Source organism: Pieris rapae, chromosome 3 (genome assembly GCF_905147795.1).
Source record: "Pieris rapae chromosome 3, ilPieRapa1.1, whole genome shotgun sequence".
Lineage (NCBI taxonomy): Eukaryota > Metazoa > Arthropoda > Insecta > Lepidoptera > Pieridae > Pieris > Pieris rapae.
In genome coordinates, this window is record NC_059511.1 from 5,845,794 (window position 1) to 5,860,418 (window position 14,625).

Here is a 14,625-nt window from a genome sequence, read left to right on the forward strand (position 1 = left end):
GAAATTGCTGGTACTTCAAAAGGAAATTTCTTGGTAAAGTTAACTATTTGTGTACAATGTAAGAAATCTCTTCGGGTAAAACTTATAATGAAAATGTTTTACGTGTGCGAGTTTATACGAGTCCATTAAAGTTTTGCTTTTATTAGATTTTTGGCTTCCTCCCGATGCTTTTCATCATTGGGAATCCTGGTACAGAATGGAACAAGATGCGTTGGTGGATAATCAGAGTTTCTGTGGCTGTCTTTGGACGTAGAACTGCTTAATTATAACTTTTAGATCAATAGATAAACGAACTAATTCCTATAATTATATACGAGTCAAAGAAAAGCGTGTATCCATTCTTTTGGATTGGGACTGCTTCTGACATTGTGTGTTCATGGCAAAGTCACCTAATAATATACATATATACATACTATAACATTATTATTATATCATATCAGAATAAATGTATGATTAATCATATAAATATATGATTCAGAGAAGTTTTTAAATATTTATAATTTTTAGTAAAATTATCGTACTCTAAACCTGCAAAGCAACATATCCGGGATATCTAGTTGTTTTGTATACAAATTTATTAAAAATAATAAAGACATAAAAAAGATCACTGTATTTAATAAAACTTTACTAATATTTTTCAATTTGTTGTTGCAAAATCATCATCTTTGAGGGTTTATTATCATAGACACTAAGCTACGTAGTACCGATTTCCAAAATATAATTATCTAAAATACATCTTACCACACCTAATACTAATTAATAGCATATTACATGTAATTTCATGAAGGTATTTCCGCTTCCCCGTCTCAGCGCTGATGCACGGCCGATCGTTGGAGTCATTAAGAAAATCCAGAGCGAATTAATTAGAATGTACTAACTACGTAATATCAGGTTAGTTGAGTACAAGTTTGAGGCTAATGTTATATTAATTGCACTAATTTACTTGAGGTCTCGAATGGGGTCGAAGTAAGTTCAAATTGTCTTCGTCCTGAACCCCCGGGTCCTAAACACCTAGTTTAATATGTAAATTAACTGGCGTTACACTATGACGCCTTATGTACTTGCACTTGAGTATCACATGCAATGATAATGTTCCGACACTTGTGATTAATGCTTAGATGACACTATTTTAATGAAAGGCACAGAAAGATCACAAGGCATTAAATCTACTTAAAGAGAGTAGAGACTTAGCGGTAAGTATGACTTCCGTATGGAAAAAAAATCTTAAATTTTGACACCTGACTCAAAAAATTCGCCTAAGTAAGCACCGCAGCGTCTCTCTGCATACACATTAAATAATGAGTGTAAGTTTAGAATTCTTAACAGGCCGGCAACGCATTCGCGAACCCTCTGGCTTTGAAAGTGTCCATGGTCGGCGGTATCGTGAGGGTGGGTAAGAATCCTGCCTGTTGGTCCTCTGTTCTATAAAAATGAAATAAATAGAACAGCCAATGTTGTTGTTGCTGTCTAGTGCCTTATTTATACTTGCTGCAACTAAAATTATGTCTTATAAAAGAGTTCCCCAAACTTTTTTGTGTCGTAGACCCCTTGCCATGTTTTTCCGTGTTGGGTATCCCCTACTTACATGATATTGATTTCTTGTAAATTTCTAACTGTAGTGAAGTTTAGTGTTAAAAACTTAAAGTAAAAACACATGTTTTCATTTCATGGACCCCTAATTTTTTTTTTCGCTGACGTAGACCCCTTGCAGGTTGTCATAGACCGATAGGGGTCGATATAGACCACTTTGGGAATCACTGTCTTATAACGTAAACCAAAGTTAATGTTTGCTAACATTAAATATAAATTGTTAGCGATTTTTAACATTAGTATGTCGGCAGATTCTAATCTTTTGTTCAAAATACTTGAACCATTCTTCTAACGAGTTGCCTTTGGGGCAAGTTATTGTATCCACCCCTTTTAGACTATTCCATGTGTACCATATACGTAGGGGCCTTAAATATTCATGTTGTCATTAAAACTTCTGATACTCTGCTAGGACCAATTGAACTAAGGAAACAAGAATGATTTCTCGCATAATCTTTATTCCCAATCTTTGGACCCTATAATGCTTTAAAACTAATTATAACATAAATACAACATTGCCTTGTAATTACGGAAAGAATTTAGCGATTTAACCCTCAATCTACGTCGTCTTTGTAAAACAAAGACAATGTATATTACTGTTACTCGTTTTACAAGAAGACGTATTGAAGCAACTACAAAGCAAATTCAAAGCTCAACCTTTAATAATTATCCTAATATTGGTATCCTAAAAACGACATATAATATTAATATCTATATTTTCAATTACAAATGACAGAATGAAGAGGATTTTAATACAGTTTGTAAATAGACTTTGATCGTACACCAGAGAGAAAATGAAAATTTGTCTCAGAAATTTACTGAACTGATATCAATTTGGAGACTTGTCGACGTTAATATCGAAGGGATGTATGAATAAAAACTTCGATTGAGGATGAGCTCAAATTTATTTGAATTAACAATGACGTCTCCAATGCCACAATAGTCAATGAAGTAAGAAAAGAAAAATCAATGAACATCTATAAAAGTCATAATAATTATACAATTAAGCTAAATTTATCACTATTTTTACAATGTCATTATGTTTTTTTCTTAAACCACAATAACACTTTACCTTTGCTCTAAAAGCTTTAAATAATCCAAGTCACACAAATCTAACGATTAACCACTAATTTATATATTTGTATGGTATAATTTGCTGGGTGAAAGAAATTTTCAGCAACGCTTACAATTGTCACCGCAATAAACAAAAACAAGTTCATTAATACTGAATACGAAAGCGTTTAAAAATTATTTTAGCAATTAAGCCTTTAGCCTACATATAACAAGAAAAATTAAAACTACTTGCGATAATTAAGTTAAAATAATAAAAATTGCGCGACACTACTCGGGTACTATGCGTCAACCATTTAGAGAATATCTAATTCGCAATATTTCTCGGCGTGCGAAAACAACACTTAGAATGTATTTGATACTTCGAACGATTATTTTGTTTCTTTATGCTATTCATATGTATTTCTTATATTAGTTATTAGCTAACTTTTATTTTTATTAAGGGGCACAGAATTGATATGTTTCCGATGCACGGCGTTTGTGTTACCGCGTCACTTAACCTAACTTGCAAGGCGATGCTACACCCCAACTACCCTATCACGGCGCAATGTCACGCTCGCCTCTACTCTGTATCGTAAACAATCATCAATTATTTATCGCGTATCCACCCGTTTGTTCTCAATCTAATTTGATCTTCGCTAAATAATTCTATTTCGTACAAGCTGAAATATCAAGGTGAAATTTAGCCAAGCGAGAAATCCGATAACGTAAAACAGTTAGCGTGACATATAGCCGATTGCATAATGAGAAGTAGACAAGGATACAGAATAAACGTCTCTATGAAACAGTTTTGTTTAACTCTAATTACATTAATATTACACGATGATATGTATCGAGTAGTCCCGCAATAGGTGACGTAGCCGTGTCCGCAGCCACTGGACGTCTCTTACGCTAGCTAGTGTGTTGGACGGAATCTTAGCGGCACTGGCGACCCCTAGCAGCCTCTGAACACAGGAATACTTGTCACGAGACACGCGAAACTAAGAGGGTGAAATTAATTAAACGTACAAGGAACATCGATTCATAGTTCAAGGGCACTTAACGCCTGAGCGCTGCCCGCTTATACAAAGTCCAGAAACTACATTTATATGCACAAAGTTCAATAACAGGAATTTCGTTGTATTTCACTTGCATAGAGGTCACCGCGCGCCGAAGTTATGGGAGATCTCTACTACACTATTACACAATCACTTACATACGAATTAGCATAATATACCGAATTAAATAAGTAAACATTGACTTAGTAGTTAGATGACAGCGATTTTGGGATTTTCCGTAATACGATTATATCTTTTACAAGACGTGGGCCTTTCAAATATTAAAGAGGAATATGTCGATTTATGAATAGAAATATGATGTTAAATTGGAATTCGATAGGATTTTAAGAATATATAAGGCCCTAGTCTCCTTGATATTGGAATATTAGATATTCGATATTCCCGCAGTACGCGCCTACAAATAATGTTTGGTACGGTCAGAGGTTAGTATTTATATTATGTAAATCGCTTATCTTTGGTGTATACGCTACGATCGGTATGTTTCACATTTATCGATTACTATAAACAACGTATAAAATTTAGCTAAGTTTGTTTAAAAATTGACGATATTTCTATTAAATATTGACTAAGATATTTTTCATAAGAACTTACGGAATTGTACACTTGCGTGCACGCATCGGTGTGTCACGTCAATTATATCAAAACTTTCGAAACCTTATAATTAGCCTATGCAGGGATATTTTTTTTTTACTTTTTTCATATAATTTTTACATATTACAGCAGAATACGTTTCTAGGCAATTATAATTTATACATTTTTTGGTTTATTGCTATATCGAAACGCAATGTACTTTCTTGTACCCACATATTAGGTGTAAGTCCATTTTGTTTGCGATAGTTAACTAGCTAAAAATAAAAATATATTAATCTTTCATTTCAATTATATCTAACACTCAAAATTTTATTTCAATACATTGTTTAATAATTATGTATGAATAACTTTTTTTATTATTAATGTAACTATGGTGATCTACAATAAATACCCTTACCTAATTTATATGGTATTGACCTAAAGGTTACACAGTAAATCTACTATTTGTTTTATAAGATAACCAAGAAGCTCGTCGAAGCATGCAAATAGAACATCATCACTATTCAGCACGGCGAGTCGCCAGTTAATTATAACTAGTTTTAACATTAAGGTTACATTTATTTAATCTTATAAGGCCAAGGCTAAATTCTCGCAACACTGAACTGATCTCGATACCACTGACGTATATTACAGATAAACAAACGATATAAAGATTGTTAACCAAATTTTGAAATAGATCAAGGCACAAGTAAGTAAAAGTAGTCTCAGAGCTAGTGAAAATTAGAATGGACCAACATAATACCAATTATGCTGCTATAAGATTGGGAATACGAAAATTATATTTTGAAGTGTCATTTTCACTAGTTCTAATACTATACATAGAAAGTTAAACGACAGTGGTGCCGGTCGTTGGGACTCGAGTGTTCAGTAATGTATTGCACTTTACAGTAAGCGACACCAGGGGGCGACACTATATTACCTTTATTGCATTATCCTTTAATAGATAGGATCGTAAGACCAACACTAAAGTGCCAGCGTTTTAACGAGTGTTCAAATATAAAAATCACTAAGAAAGCATTTGGTAAATATAATTTGAAATATTCGTGAAATTCATTTAAATACTAATATTATCGAGACTAAACAAAAGTATCGTTATATATTACAACTTTTAAAAAAATCATTTAACTTGAAATATTTAGTTAACAAAACGTAATCTTTCTATGAAGGGCACCTTTGGTTTTTAGCTTATTCGAATGAGATATATTCTAACGCAATAAATTTCTGATATAAACTGCGTCAACACTAGCATAGAATTGTTCCTATAAATTGAAAGAAATACAATCAATAAACCTTTCTATACTGGTCTTTACTCAGTGAGTATTACAATAATGGTCTCAGTTGAATAAATCGGCCTTTATATAAAAACGAATATATAATAAGTTAGTTGTAAATAAATCTAAATATTACATAAAAGATACATTTAACATATTATCAAAAATTATATATTAAAATATTTCATTGCAAACGGTAAACAATAAAGTGGAATGTTAAACTTATAGTAAATTTACGCTAAATTTGGTATCAACATAATACACCACACCTCTAGACGTTGTTCCTACGAATAACATAAATATGAAGAGAGCTCTTACAATATGGGGACCGAACATTTTAAAGCCAAATATAGAAACGAAAATGATCAAAACAAAATATCGTTCACACTTTGACTTTAATATGTCTGGCCTGGTAAGCAATAAAGTGGATATAGGGTTGTGAGAGCTCCATCTTCCACTGCTGAAATTCTATTTTGGATATGGTTCGGAGGAAAAGTATCGCGCGTCCCTCAATGCGCCGGTTGTCAAGTGCCGAGAGCCACGAACGAATTAATGTTGTTCGCTCTCTTCTCCCCCTTTGACTCCCTGCTGATAGAAAGCAACATTAGTTTATTAAACGCAAGTCATATCACTCAAAGCGGGTAACTATGTGCAAGGTGCAAGTGATTTTAGAACAATACTCATTAAACTTTGGACCGAACATTAATTTATAGAGATACAAAAACTGAAATACGTAGTATCAAATCATGCTACACATTTTAAATAATTTATTGAAAGATACTCTAAAAAGTACGGTGTAGTATTGAAATAGCAGTGCGCGTGCATACTTCATGTGCGAGTATCCAGCCGTTGTGTGCCAACTTATGCCTCGCGTATTCGAGATGGATAGGCGCCTCAGAGCTGAGGAGCAGAGCGCCTTGCAGTCGAGTCATGGCCGCGGCCGCTTCGCTTGGGGTTACGAAGTCGACGAAGGCTACGGGGCCAGAACCACCTCCTCCGGTCAAGAGCCGCAATCGCGAGAAGCCCGCACAACTGTCATGATTACATATGCCCACATTCGTATCCCCTCTAGCCTCACGTGTATGTTGTACATTTAATTTTTTTTTTTAATATTAAGTTATATAGACAGGTCAGCGTTCTGACGTGGAAAGCGCGATTTTTTAAATTACGAAATACTGTGTATATTATTGTTGAAATTGCAAAATAACTTGTACTACCCGAGGCAAATTAAAAGTAAACGCACGTTGCAATGTTGTTTTAAATTTGGAATAGTTTATTTTGTTTAAAAGGTGCATTGCGGTCAGTGTAGTGATTTAATAATTGGTGCTGTCATTCGCTATGTGATATTGTGTACATAATGTCGATGTCATGCTTGAGGTGATACGGGTGCAGGCCTTATCTTACGCAAACTAAAATGTTTTATAGTTTGAGTCAAATAATTTGTTTATTATTAAATCCATATTGGACACATGGTGCAACATGCACTGTGAGACATTTATCTTTCATTCAATATCTTATATATTTTCTTACAATTTATTAATGTATCCATGCAGATTGAGTAAGGTAACCAACTGGATTAGATTTATTTTGTGCAAAAAGGATGATACGTTTAAAAATGAGCCTATGCCAAAAATTTGATTAACATAAAGATGTATATCAAACATATATTACAAAATGAATTCGTCATGTTCATGGCAGTTTACACCCAGTTGGTTCCTTTTGAAAACAGAAGACCATCGAAACAGACGTACCTGCTGAATATTTCTTTGAGTTCGTGTTCTGATACGAACTGGCCAAGGTTGGCGACGAAAAGAGTAGAGCAGGGCGCGGGATGCGCTGGGTGCGGTGTGTGCCCAGGGTGCGCAGGCGGGGCGTGGGCAGCCCCTGGCGAACCCAGCGCGGGTGCTGGTAACACGCAGGCGCCTAACGTCAACGGGGTCTGCCAGCGATCAAAAAAATTATATAGTGTACAACAGCGACTTATAGGTAAGCAAACTGAGCGTTCTGTTACGCGGTAATTGATTGGGATCTTTTTAAAAAAAGATTTATTGATTTCAATATAGGTATATTATAAATTCACAATGGAAATAGCACGAAATAGAACAATTAAAAAAATATGTCTGCTCGGATAAGAGTTAGGAGAGCGACTGACTTGATGGGAAAAATGAGAGGTAGTTGTTGCATGGGAAGAAATTTCCCATGCAACAACTACCTCTCATTTGTTGACTTGACTTGACTTGGGTATAAAGCGGGATGTGTCAGCAATATGGTATGCATTGAGGAGTTGTAACAGTTCGAACAGCGCCGATACATCAATACATATATTTCTACTAAGAGTACTCTTATAGTGGAAATCATGGTGATATTTAAAATTCATCAAATCTTTAAAAATCTGGTTCTTGCGCATACAACTTTCACAAGGAGTTCTGAGATAAAGGCGATCGGAATAAGAGGCGAATGAACTATATCCTCATTAAATAATAAGATTTGGGAATTACCTAAGAGTTTGGGGAATAGATCTTATTATTATTATAGTTCTTTGATGAAATGCAACTATTTGGTTTTTATAAACTAATTTTGTACTTACGTGGTGTGGCCTATCGGCGGCAGCTAGTCAGAGATAAGAACGGACGGGTGCCATCTGCGGGTGGATGGCTGGATGCACCAGTCCATGGGACAAAGTCGGCAACTCCCCCCCGTAGGCTAACGGGTGATGCCAAAGCTCAGCGCCCCCTCCGGGGAAGAACGGACTGGCTAAATCTGTACACAGAGTTACCAATTGAACATACAAAGATTTACAAAGGTAAAGAATATTTACAACTTCATATATATTTAGTCTCATTGGATATTTTTTTTATAATCAGCTGGCTTTCTTTGGAAAGTTAAGGAACCACAAATTTGGAACTGATCAAAAGAACATAATTGAAATAACGGTAGGAAATCGTTAGTCGAAATCGAAATATGAAAAATATTTCAATAACGTGCCTTACTAATCAAAAAGAAAGCTAGTTGAACGTGACTTGTCATAAAACGTTATGTGTTTAAATAGAATAGCAGTAAAGAACCCGACAGATCGACTGATAGGTAGACTAGGTTATAGCTTCGCGGAGCCAGGCTTTGCGTGGTACGTGTAAGCGATTACATATACTTGCCCAAAATTTGCGTTCGCTCGACACGCCATCGCAAGGTTCTCAATATTTGCAATATTCGCAAGGTTGCATTGGAAAAACTTAAGGATTTAAATCAGTATGTTTGTGCATGAATGTTAGGAACATGTGGTAGTGAAGGAGAGAGTTTCCGTTAATCCATTTACTAAGTTCAGTAAAGTAGTAGCGCCAACTTAACTTATATAATTGTTCCGTAATAAAAAAAGCTAGAATTAGAGTTAGAATTCGAGCTTGAGGTAGCTTCTTAACTTAAGTCTTAATTACTTTTCTGTAATATAAGCTAATGATTGGATTATTATTAATAATTTACTTTGCTTTAATTAGGAAAATGGTTTTATTTACTAGATTTATTTGACTCTATATCTTTTTGTTTTTGTATATTTAGTGAATTTTTCATACAAATTTTATAAAGTATGTTGTTTAAATTATAGTTACCTAGTCATGGTAACCTCTGTCTCATCAGAAACAGCAGTAAAAGCAACTATAAACTTCAATAAAATGTGTGGGACTGGGATTTATCCGTAAGATTACGATGGAATATTCGGCCGTGTTGGCGATACAGTATAATCGAGCGAACGCGGGGCGGTGTGTGCAAAGGGCGGTACTTACGTCCAGTGAGCGGGTGCATCAATGCGGGATGTGCTGCCGGCGCGGCTGTGGCTACGGCCGGCTTCGGCTTGCTGACCTTCGTGTTGCTTTTAGCGAACTCCAGCCGAATCGTTTGCGGCATGTCGGGGTCGAACCGGACACCCTGCTGTGAACAGCCGCGAGCGGTGCGGCGCTCCGATATAATGACGATGGTCATTGCCGCTCGTCCACAAGGGGACACAATCGCGTTATGGAACTTAACAATTCTGTACTCAATTGTCTATTGTTTAAAATACCCGGAATGATCTCGTTGTGTTCTTGATTTTTGGAAGGTATTTTTAACGCCTGCGCCTGCAATTGTGCCACACAGTGCTCGGGATGTGACATCAAAACTTGTCAAACAGTGACATGCAGTACGTATTTACACCGTAATTAATAGACCACTTGGGACCGGGCTTTGTGGCTTACGTTGGGCTCACGTTGGCAATTCGACATGTGCATGGACTTAGCATAAACGATGCGGTTACTCGGAGACGGGAAAATGTTATTTCAAGTCTACAATGAGAATATTAACTATGTGCGTTTTGGCTGTGTTGAGGCATGTGATGAGAAGAGGTTTAGTAACACCGTGCGTCGTCTTAGTATTTACAAATATCACCTTGGTGTAGTATCTCGCACGTATGCAGAGATTTTGACGTGAATTATTATGTGTCTAAAGCGAATTGCTTTTAGGCAATTTTATACTGTCATTACATAATGTTTATTTTTATCAAATTAGTTAAGAAAAATTTAATACTTTTGAATAAATTTTTAATTTTGATTATTTTTAGATTTTAAGATAGATTGCATACAAATATAATTTGAACCAACCTGAAGATCTTGTTTAGCAGCTTCCGCTCCAGCCCGCGTGTGGAACGTGACGAATCCAACAGGCTGTAAAAATATCCCTAGTTAAAAAAATCAATTCCAGTATGATTAGTACAAAAATTATTATCAATTAACTTACCGATGCTGTTTTGCCATTTTTGCTGGTAACTTTTAACAGCGAACCCTCGTAGCCCTACAAGAATTAACGAACATTAATCATTTTCAATTTCGAATAATAATCGAAATTCAGTTCATACGAAATACATTTAGCGATCAAAAATGGTATCACCCCGTACCGCGTACCTTTATACACGCGATATTTGAACCCCCGTTTAAGTTTAGGAAGAAATGGCCACGGTACTATCCGTGCCAGCCGAGTCTAATACCCCTTATCGATGAACTGAATCGATTCAATCCAAATATTACGTATCGGGGCATGACATATGATATTTACGACGCCGTAATCCCAATCGAGCCCGTTGCGTGCCGAGAGACGCAACGCGATTGATAATATTTTCTCAATCGCGAAATATGTTTGATTTATGAACAGAATTCGATTATCCAATACAGGCATGATAACTTAAAAATAAATCGCTGTGTATTGGTACCTTTGTGTTGTGTTATAATACTTAAAATAAAAACTAGAATTGGATTAGATTTAAAATAACGACTGGCAGGCAGACTCATAATAATTTATCTTAATCCCGAAACAGCGAAACATATAGATGGGCAGTGATTTATTTAACTTCATCCTTTGAGGTGAAGTTGGCGTCAAAACTTACTTCATATGCCCGAAATAGTAGATAGAGTTCCCGAGGCTTTGCGTCCATGGGAAGTCCGCTCACGAACAAAGTCCGCACCTGCAACATACCATTTGTCTTTTACTATCTTTGTGGATTACTAAGGTTTATCAATAGTATTAAATCTGTTTATACATATTATTTTACTAAAGAATAATATGTACAAAATATGTCAAGACTCGAAACATTCATACATATAGTACTTATTGAAATTAATGTTTATAAAAGGAATCAGATACAAAAGCAAATATTTTTTTCTAATACAAAAATATGTCAGACTCATATAGGTCACGAAAATAAAAAAAATAAAATAAAATGTAACTAAAGCCAAGCAAAAAAATGGTAATGGTACCAAAAAAATCTGACAACTTTATCCAAAATGGCGAATCCCATCTTTTGTTTTAATATCAAAAGGAGCAGCGTAATGCAAGAGCGGCCCATTTAGTAGATTTTCTATTCTTTCTCTTAGTAAACGTTTCAACGCATTAATTCGGCGGGTCCATTTAATGAAATAAAACAGTGCTCGTAATGGCGACGCGATTTGGCGCGTGCGGGAAATGGAGATTAATTGCTGGTAACACCGGCCGCCGCTCGCCGCCATCTTGTTGTTCACCTTATTTATGTACCTCAATTTCAATTTTATTCCTTTCGATCTTTGTTCAATATTAAACTTTGTTGAATGTTGATCATGCATATTATAGAAAACTCAATTTTATAAAGTACTGTTTTTTTATAATGAAAACCAAAACAACTAGAATACAACGAATTTAGGCCATTTTGATGCTATAAATATAAAATCTTTTCTATGATCTATCACAAAAGCGAATAGAAAATATGTACTACTACTCCGTTATAAAAGTGTATTTCAAGGGGCTTTTAAACATATTTTGTTGAGGTTATGGCCCTCGATGTGAAGGGTACCTCTCGTATATATTTTATAGCTTCCGTGTCCGGTCAGCACCAGAATGTGGGACCTTTATGTCGGCTATTTTCCACTTCGCTGAACGGGCATCCCCGTATCAAGGATACGTTTTACTTTTGCTTCGCCAATTTTAAATATAGACGCTTATTTTCTTTCCAATATTGCGATTTTTTTTTAATATAATAGTTTGAAAAGTATTTAATTTTTTAATTATAAGAATTTTTAATTTTAAGTTAAAATGGTAGGAACACATAATATTTACCTTAATTGTGTATTAAATTTATATAAAAAGATATAAATCTGTCTAAGAAGAAGACTTTTGTCATAAATATACTAGAAGCTCTAAGTAGATCTTGTATGTATGTAAAACATTCTTTAATTACGTATTTGGACGTACAAGTAAACTAAAATGTATTTACAAGAGAGGAGTCTTCTTAGTAATATATATTTAAAGTGACAGTATCAATAACACTTCGCCCTACGCCGTAAGGTTTCGTAGGATATGCTACGCGCATTCGCGTAGTGCTACGTAAAACACCTACGTCAAACAATGTTATGTATAAATCACGGAGAATGCACCGGTGGCCGGTCAGTTTGAAAATGCGCCCTCCACGTCGACCGTTTTACACTCGGTTGCGCTCGAATCCCCTCACTATTGAGTTATGTTTCATACTTGTTCAGAGAAAAGAGGAAAATTCGCAGAACCAACACTGGAGCTTTCTCTGTGAGAACTTATTATCATGTTGCACCATGTTTCAAGCTCATGAAATTTAACAATTTAACTGAATAATGTACGTACGTCTAACTTTGTCGGTCGTTAAAACATTTATTATGTTGTTTAAATGATATTACGACACATTGACTACATGCTCTTTATCTCATTATAAACTACGTGTATTTCAAATTAGTATTATTCAAGAACAACGTACAACAGCGCACTAAACTAGTACTACAATATTTTTTTTTTACAGAACAGGGGGCAAACGGGCAGGAGGCTCACCTGATGTTAAGTGACACCGCCGCCCATGATTATCTATTGTAAGATAGAAACTATTTATTAAGTATTACCGTGTATAGAATATATAGGGCTATTATTTGAACTACTGCTAACTTGAAAATAAAGTATTAAATTATATTTACTTGAGTTTACTGCATGCTTATCTCAATTTCATGGTTAACTTAGTTTGAATGAAAGAACCGTTTATTTGATCCGCCTGTAGAATTGATAACATCTTAAGTTGACGTTAATAATACGAAAGAGACGTTTTACTTTATATAAAATGTACAAACATTACGAAATGTTACCTAATAAAAATAGCAGAAAAAGAAAAATATTCAGACATTACAAAAACAATGTGAAAATACCTGAACATCCAATCAAAATATTTTTAAAATTGGAAATTTTACATTGGACAGTTTGGATTTTTCGATAGGTAAACATTTTCTATTTTTATTATCTGTCGGTATTCAATAACGCGTTCAAAATAAATGTGAATAAATAAAAAGGTGTGTGCACACGATCGATCGACGTGCAGCGAGTGGAGCGGAAAGGCTTGGGGCATTGCACATCGAATTTTTCATACGTGTATACAGTCCTTTTTAAGTGCAAATGTTATGTGCTTAACGGATGCGTTAATTGCACACTTAATTGATTATGCAATGTACCTATTTAAATGGAACGTATAAATATTCATGGAAAACATACATTTGAAACCTCTAATGTTTATGAATTAAGAACAGTAGATAAATTAATTAGTAGCTTTTTTTATTTAAGATGAATACGAATTTATATAAGAAAGGATACAGGAGAATAATTAACATACGGGTTTGACATTACTGATCCACTAAGTTGATGGCGCGTAAACATTACCATATTAATAACAATATTTTATGTTAACAATAAGCAATTGTTAAATAAGTAAATTGTTGAGAAATATAAAAAGATTATTAATTAAATTACTACTGAAGTTTCAAATGAATAACTAAAATTAAACACTATTTAATTTTATCGTCAAAATTTTTTCACTTCTCGACAAATTTTCGCATCCATTATTTAAATTGAATCAAAATGTGTAATAATATTTTTATGACGTAATCATAACGATGATGTAACTTGAGAAAGGCAATTCTCTAATCATTCAAAAGCAATTCGAATATGAGAAATAGGCAAAATATCGACAGAGATATTTCCCTCTCTGAAAATAGAATGTCTTTGTATTTCGCACTTTTATTTATTATTTGATTGAATAAGTGTTAGTCTATGGAATGTAAATTTGGTGCCTTCAGCAATTATTATAGAATACATTACTTATTGTCTATGTTATATCTGGTATTTATGATTTGCTCTGTGTAATATAATTAAGCTTACTTCCTTTTTCGCCATTGTCTGGTTAACATTAAAATATAATTAACACAGTGATTAAATAAAATACTCGTTTCATTTAACAGGTTATGGGCCCAGACCACCTGATTTTATTTAAAAACAAAATAGTTAAAGTGAAAAGTACGAAATTGAGTTCAGTATAACCTCAAAACTTGCCACGCGTTTTTCAATTTTCTTCATCAGCAAAAAATGTCTTCAAATAATACGATGGCACTGATTGAAAAGCTGACTGGAAGAGAAAACTATTCTACGTGGAGATTTGCAGTGCAAACCTACCTCGAACATGAGGAATTATTGAGTTGTGTCACCGCGAAAGACAA

The 14,625-nt window shown here is 34.6% G+C and overlaps 1 protein-coding gene across 1 annotated transcript in view; it reads right to left on the bottom strand.

The window, feature by feature from the left end:
• Positions 1–2,025: 2,025 nt before the first annotated feature.
• Positions 2,026–14,625, bottom strand: part of LOC110993259 (protein couch potato) — a 131,311-nt gene continuing 118,711 nt past the window's right edge. Inside the window, 8 exon segments of the mRNA XM_022259445.2 lie at positions 2,026–6,163; positions 6,406–6,610; positions 7,330–7,517; positions 8,166–8,338; positions 9,355–9,499; positions 10,204–10,266; positions 10,340–10,393; positions 10,983–11,060. Coding sequence (XP_022115137.2) covers positions 6,128–6,163; positions 6,406–6,610; positions 7,330–7,517; positions 8,166–8,338; positions 9,355–9,499; positions 10,204–10,266; positions 10,340–10,393; positions 10,983–11,060 — 942 coding nt within the window. The 3' untranslated portion in view covers positions 2,026–6,127.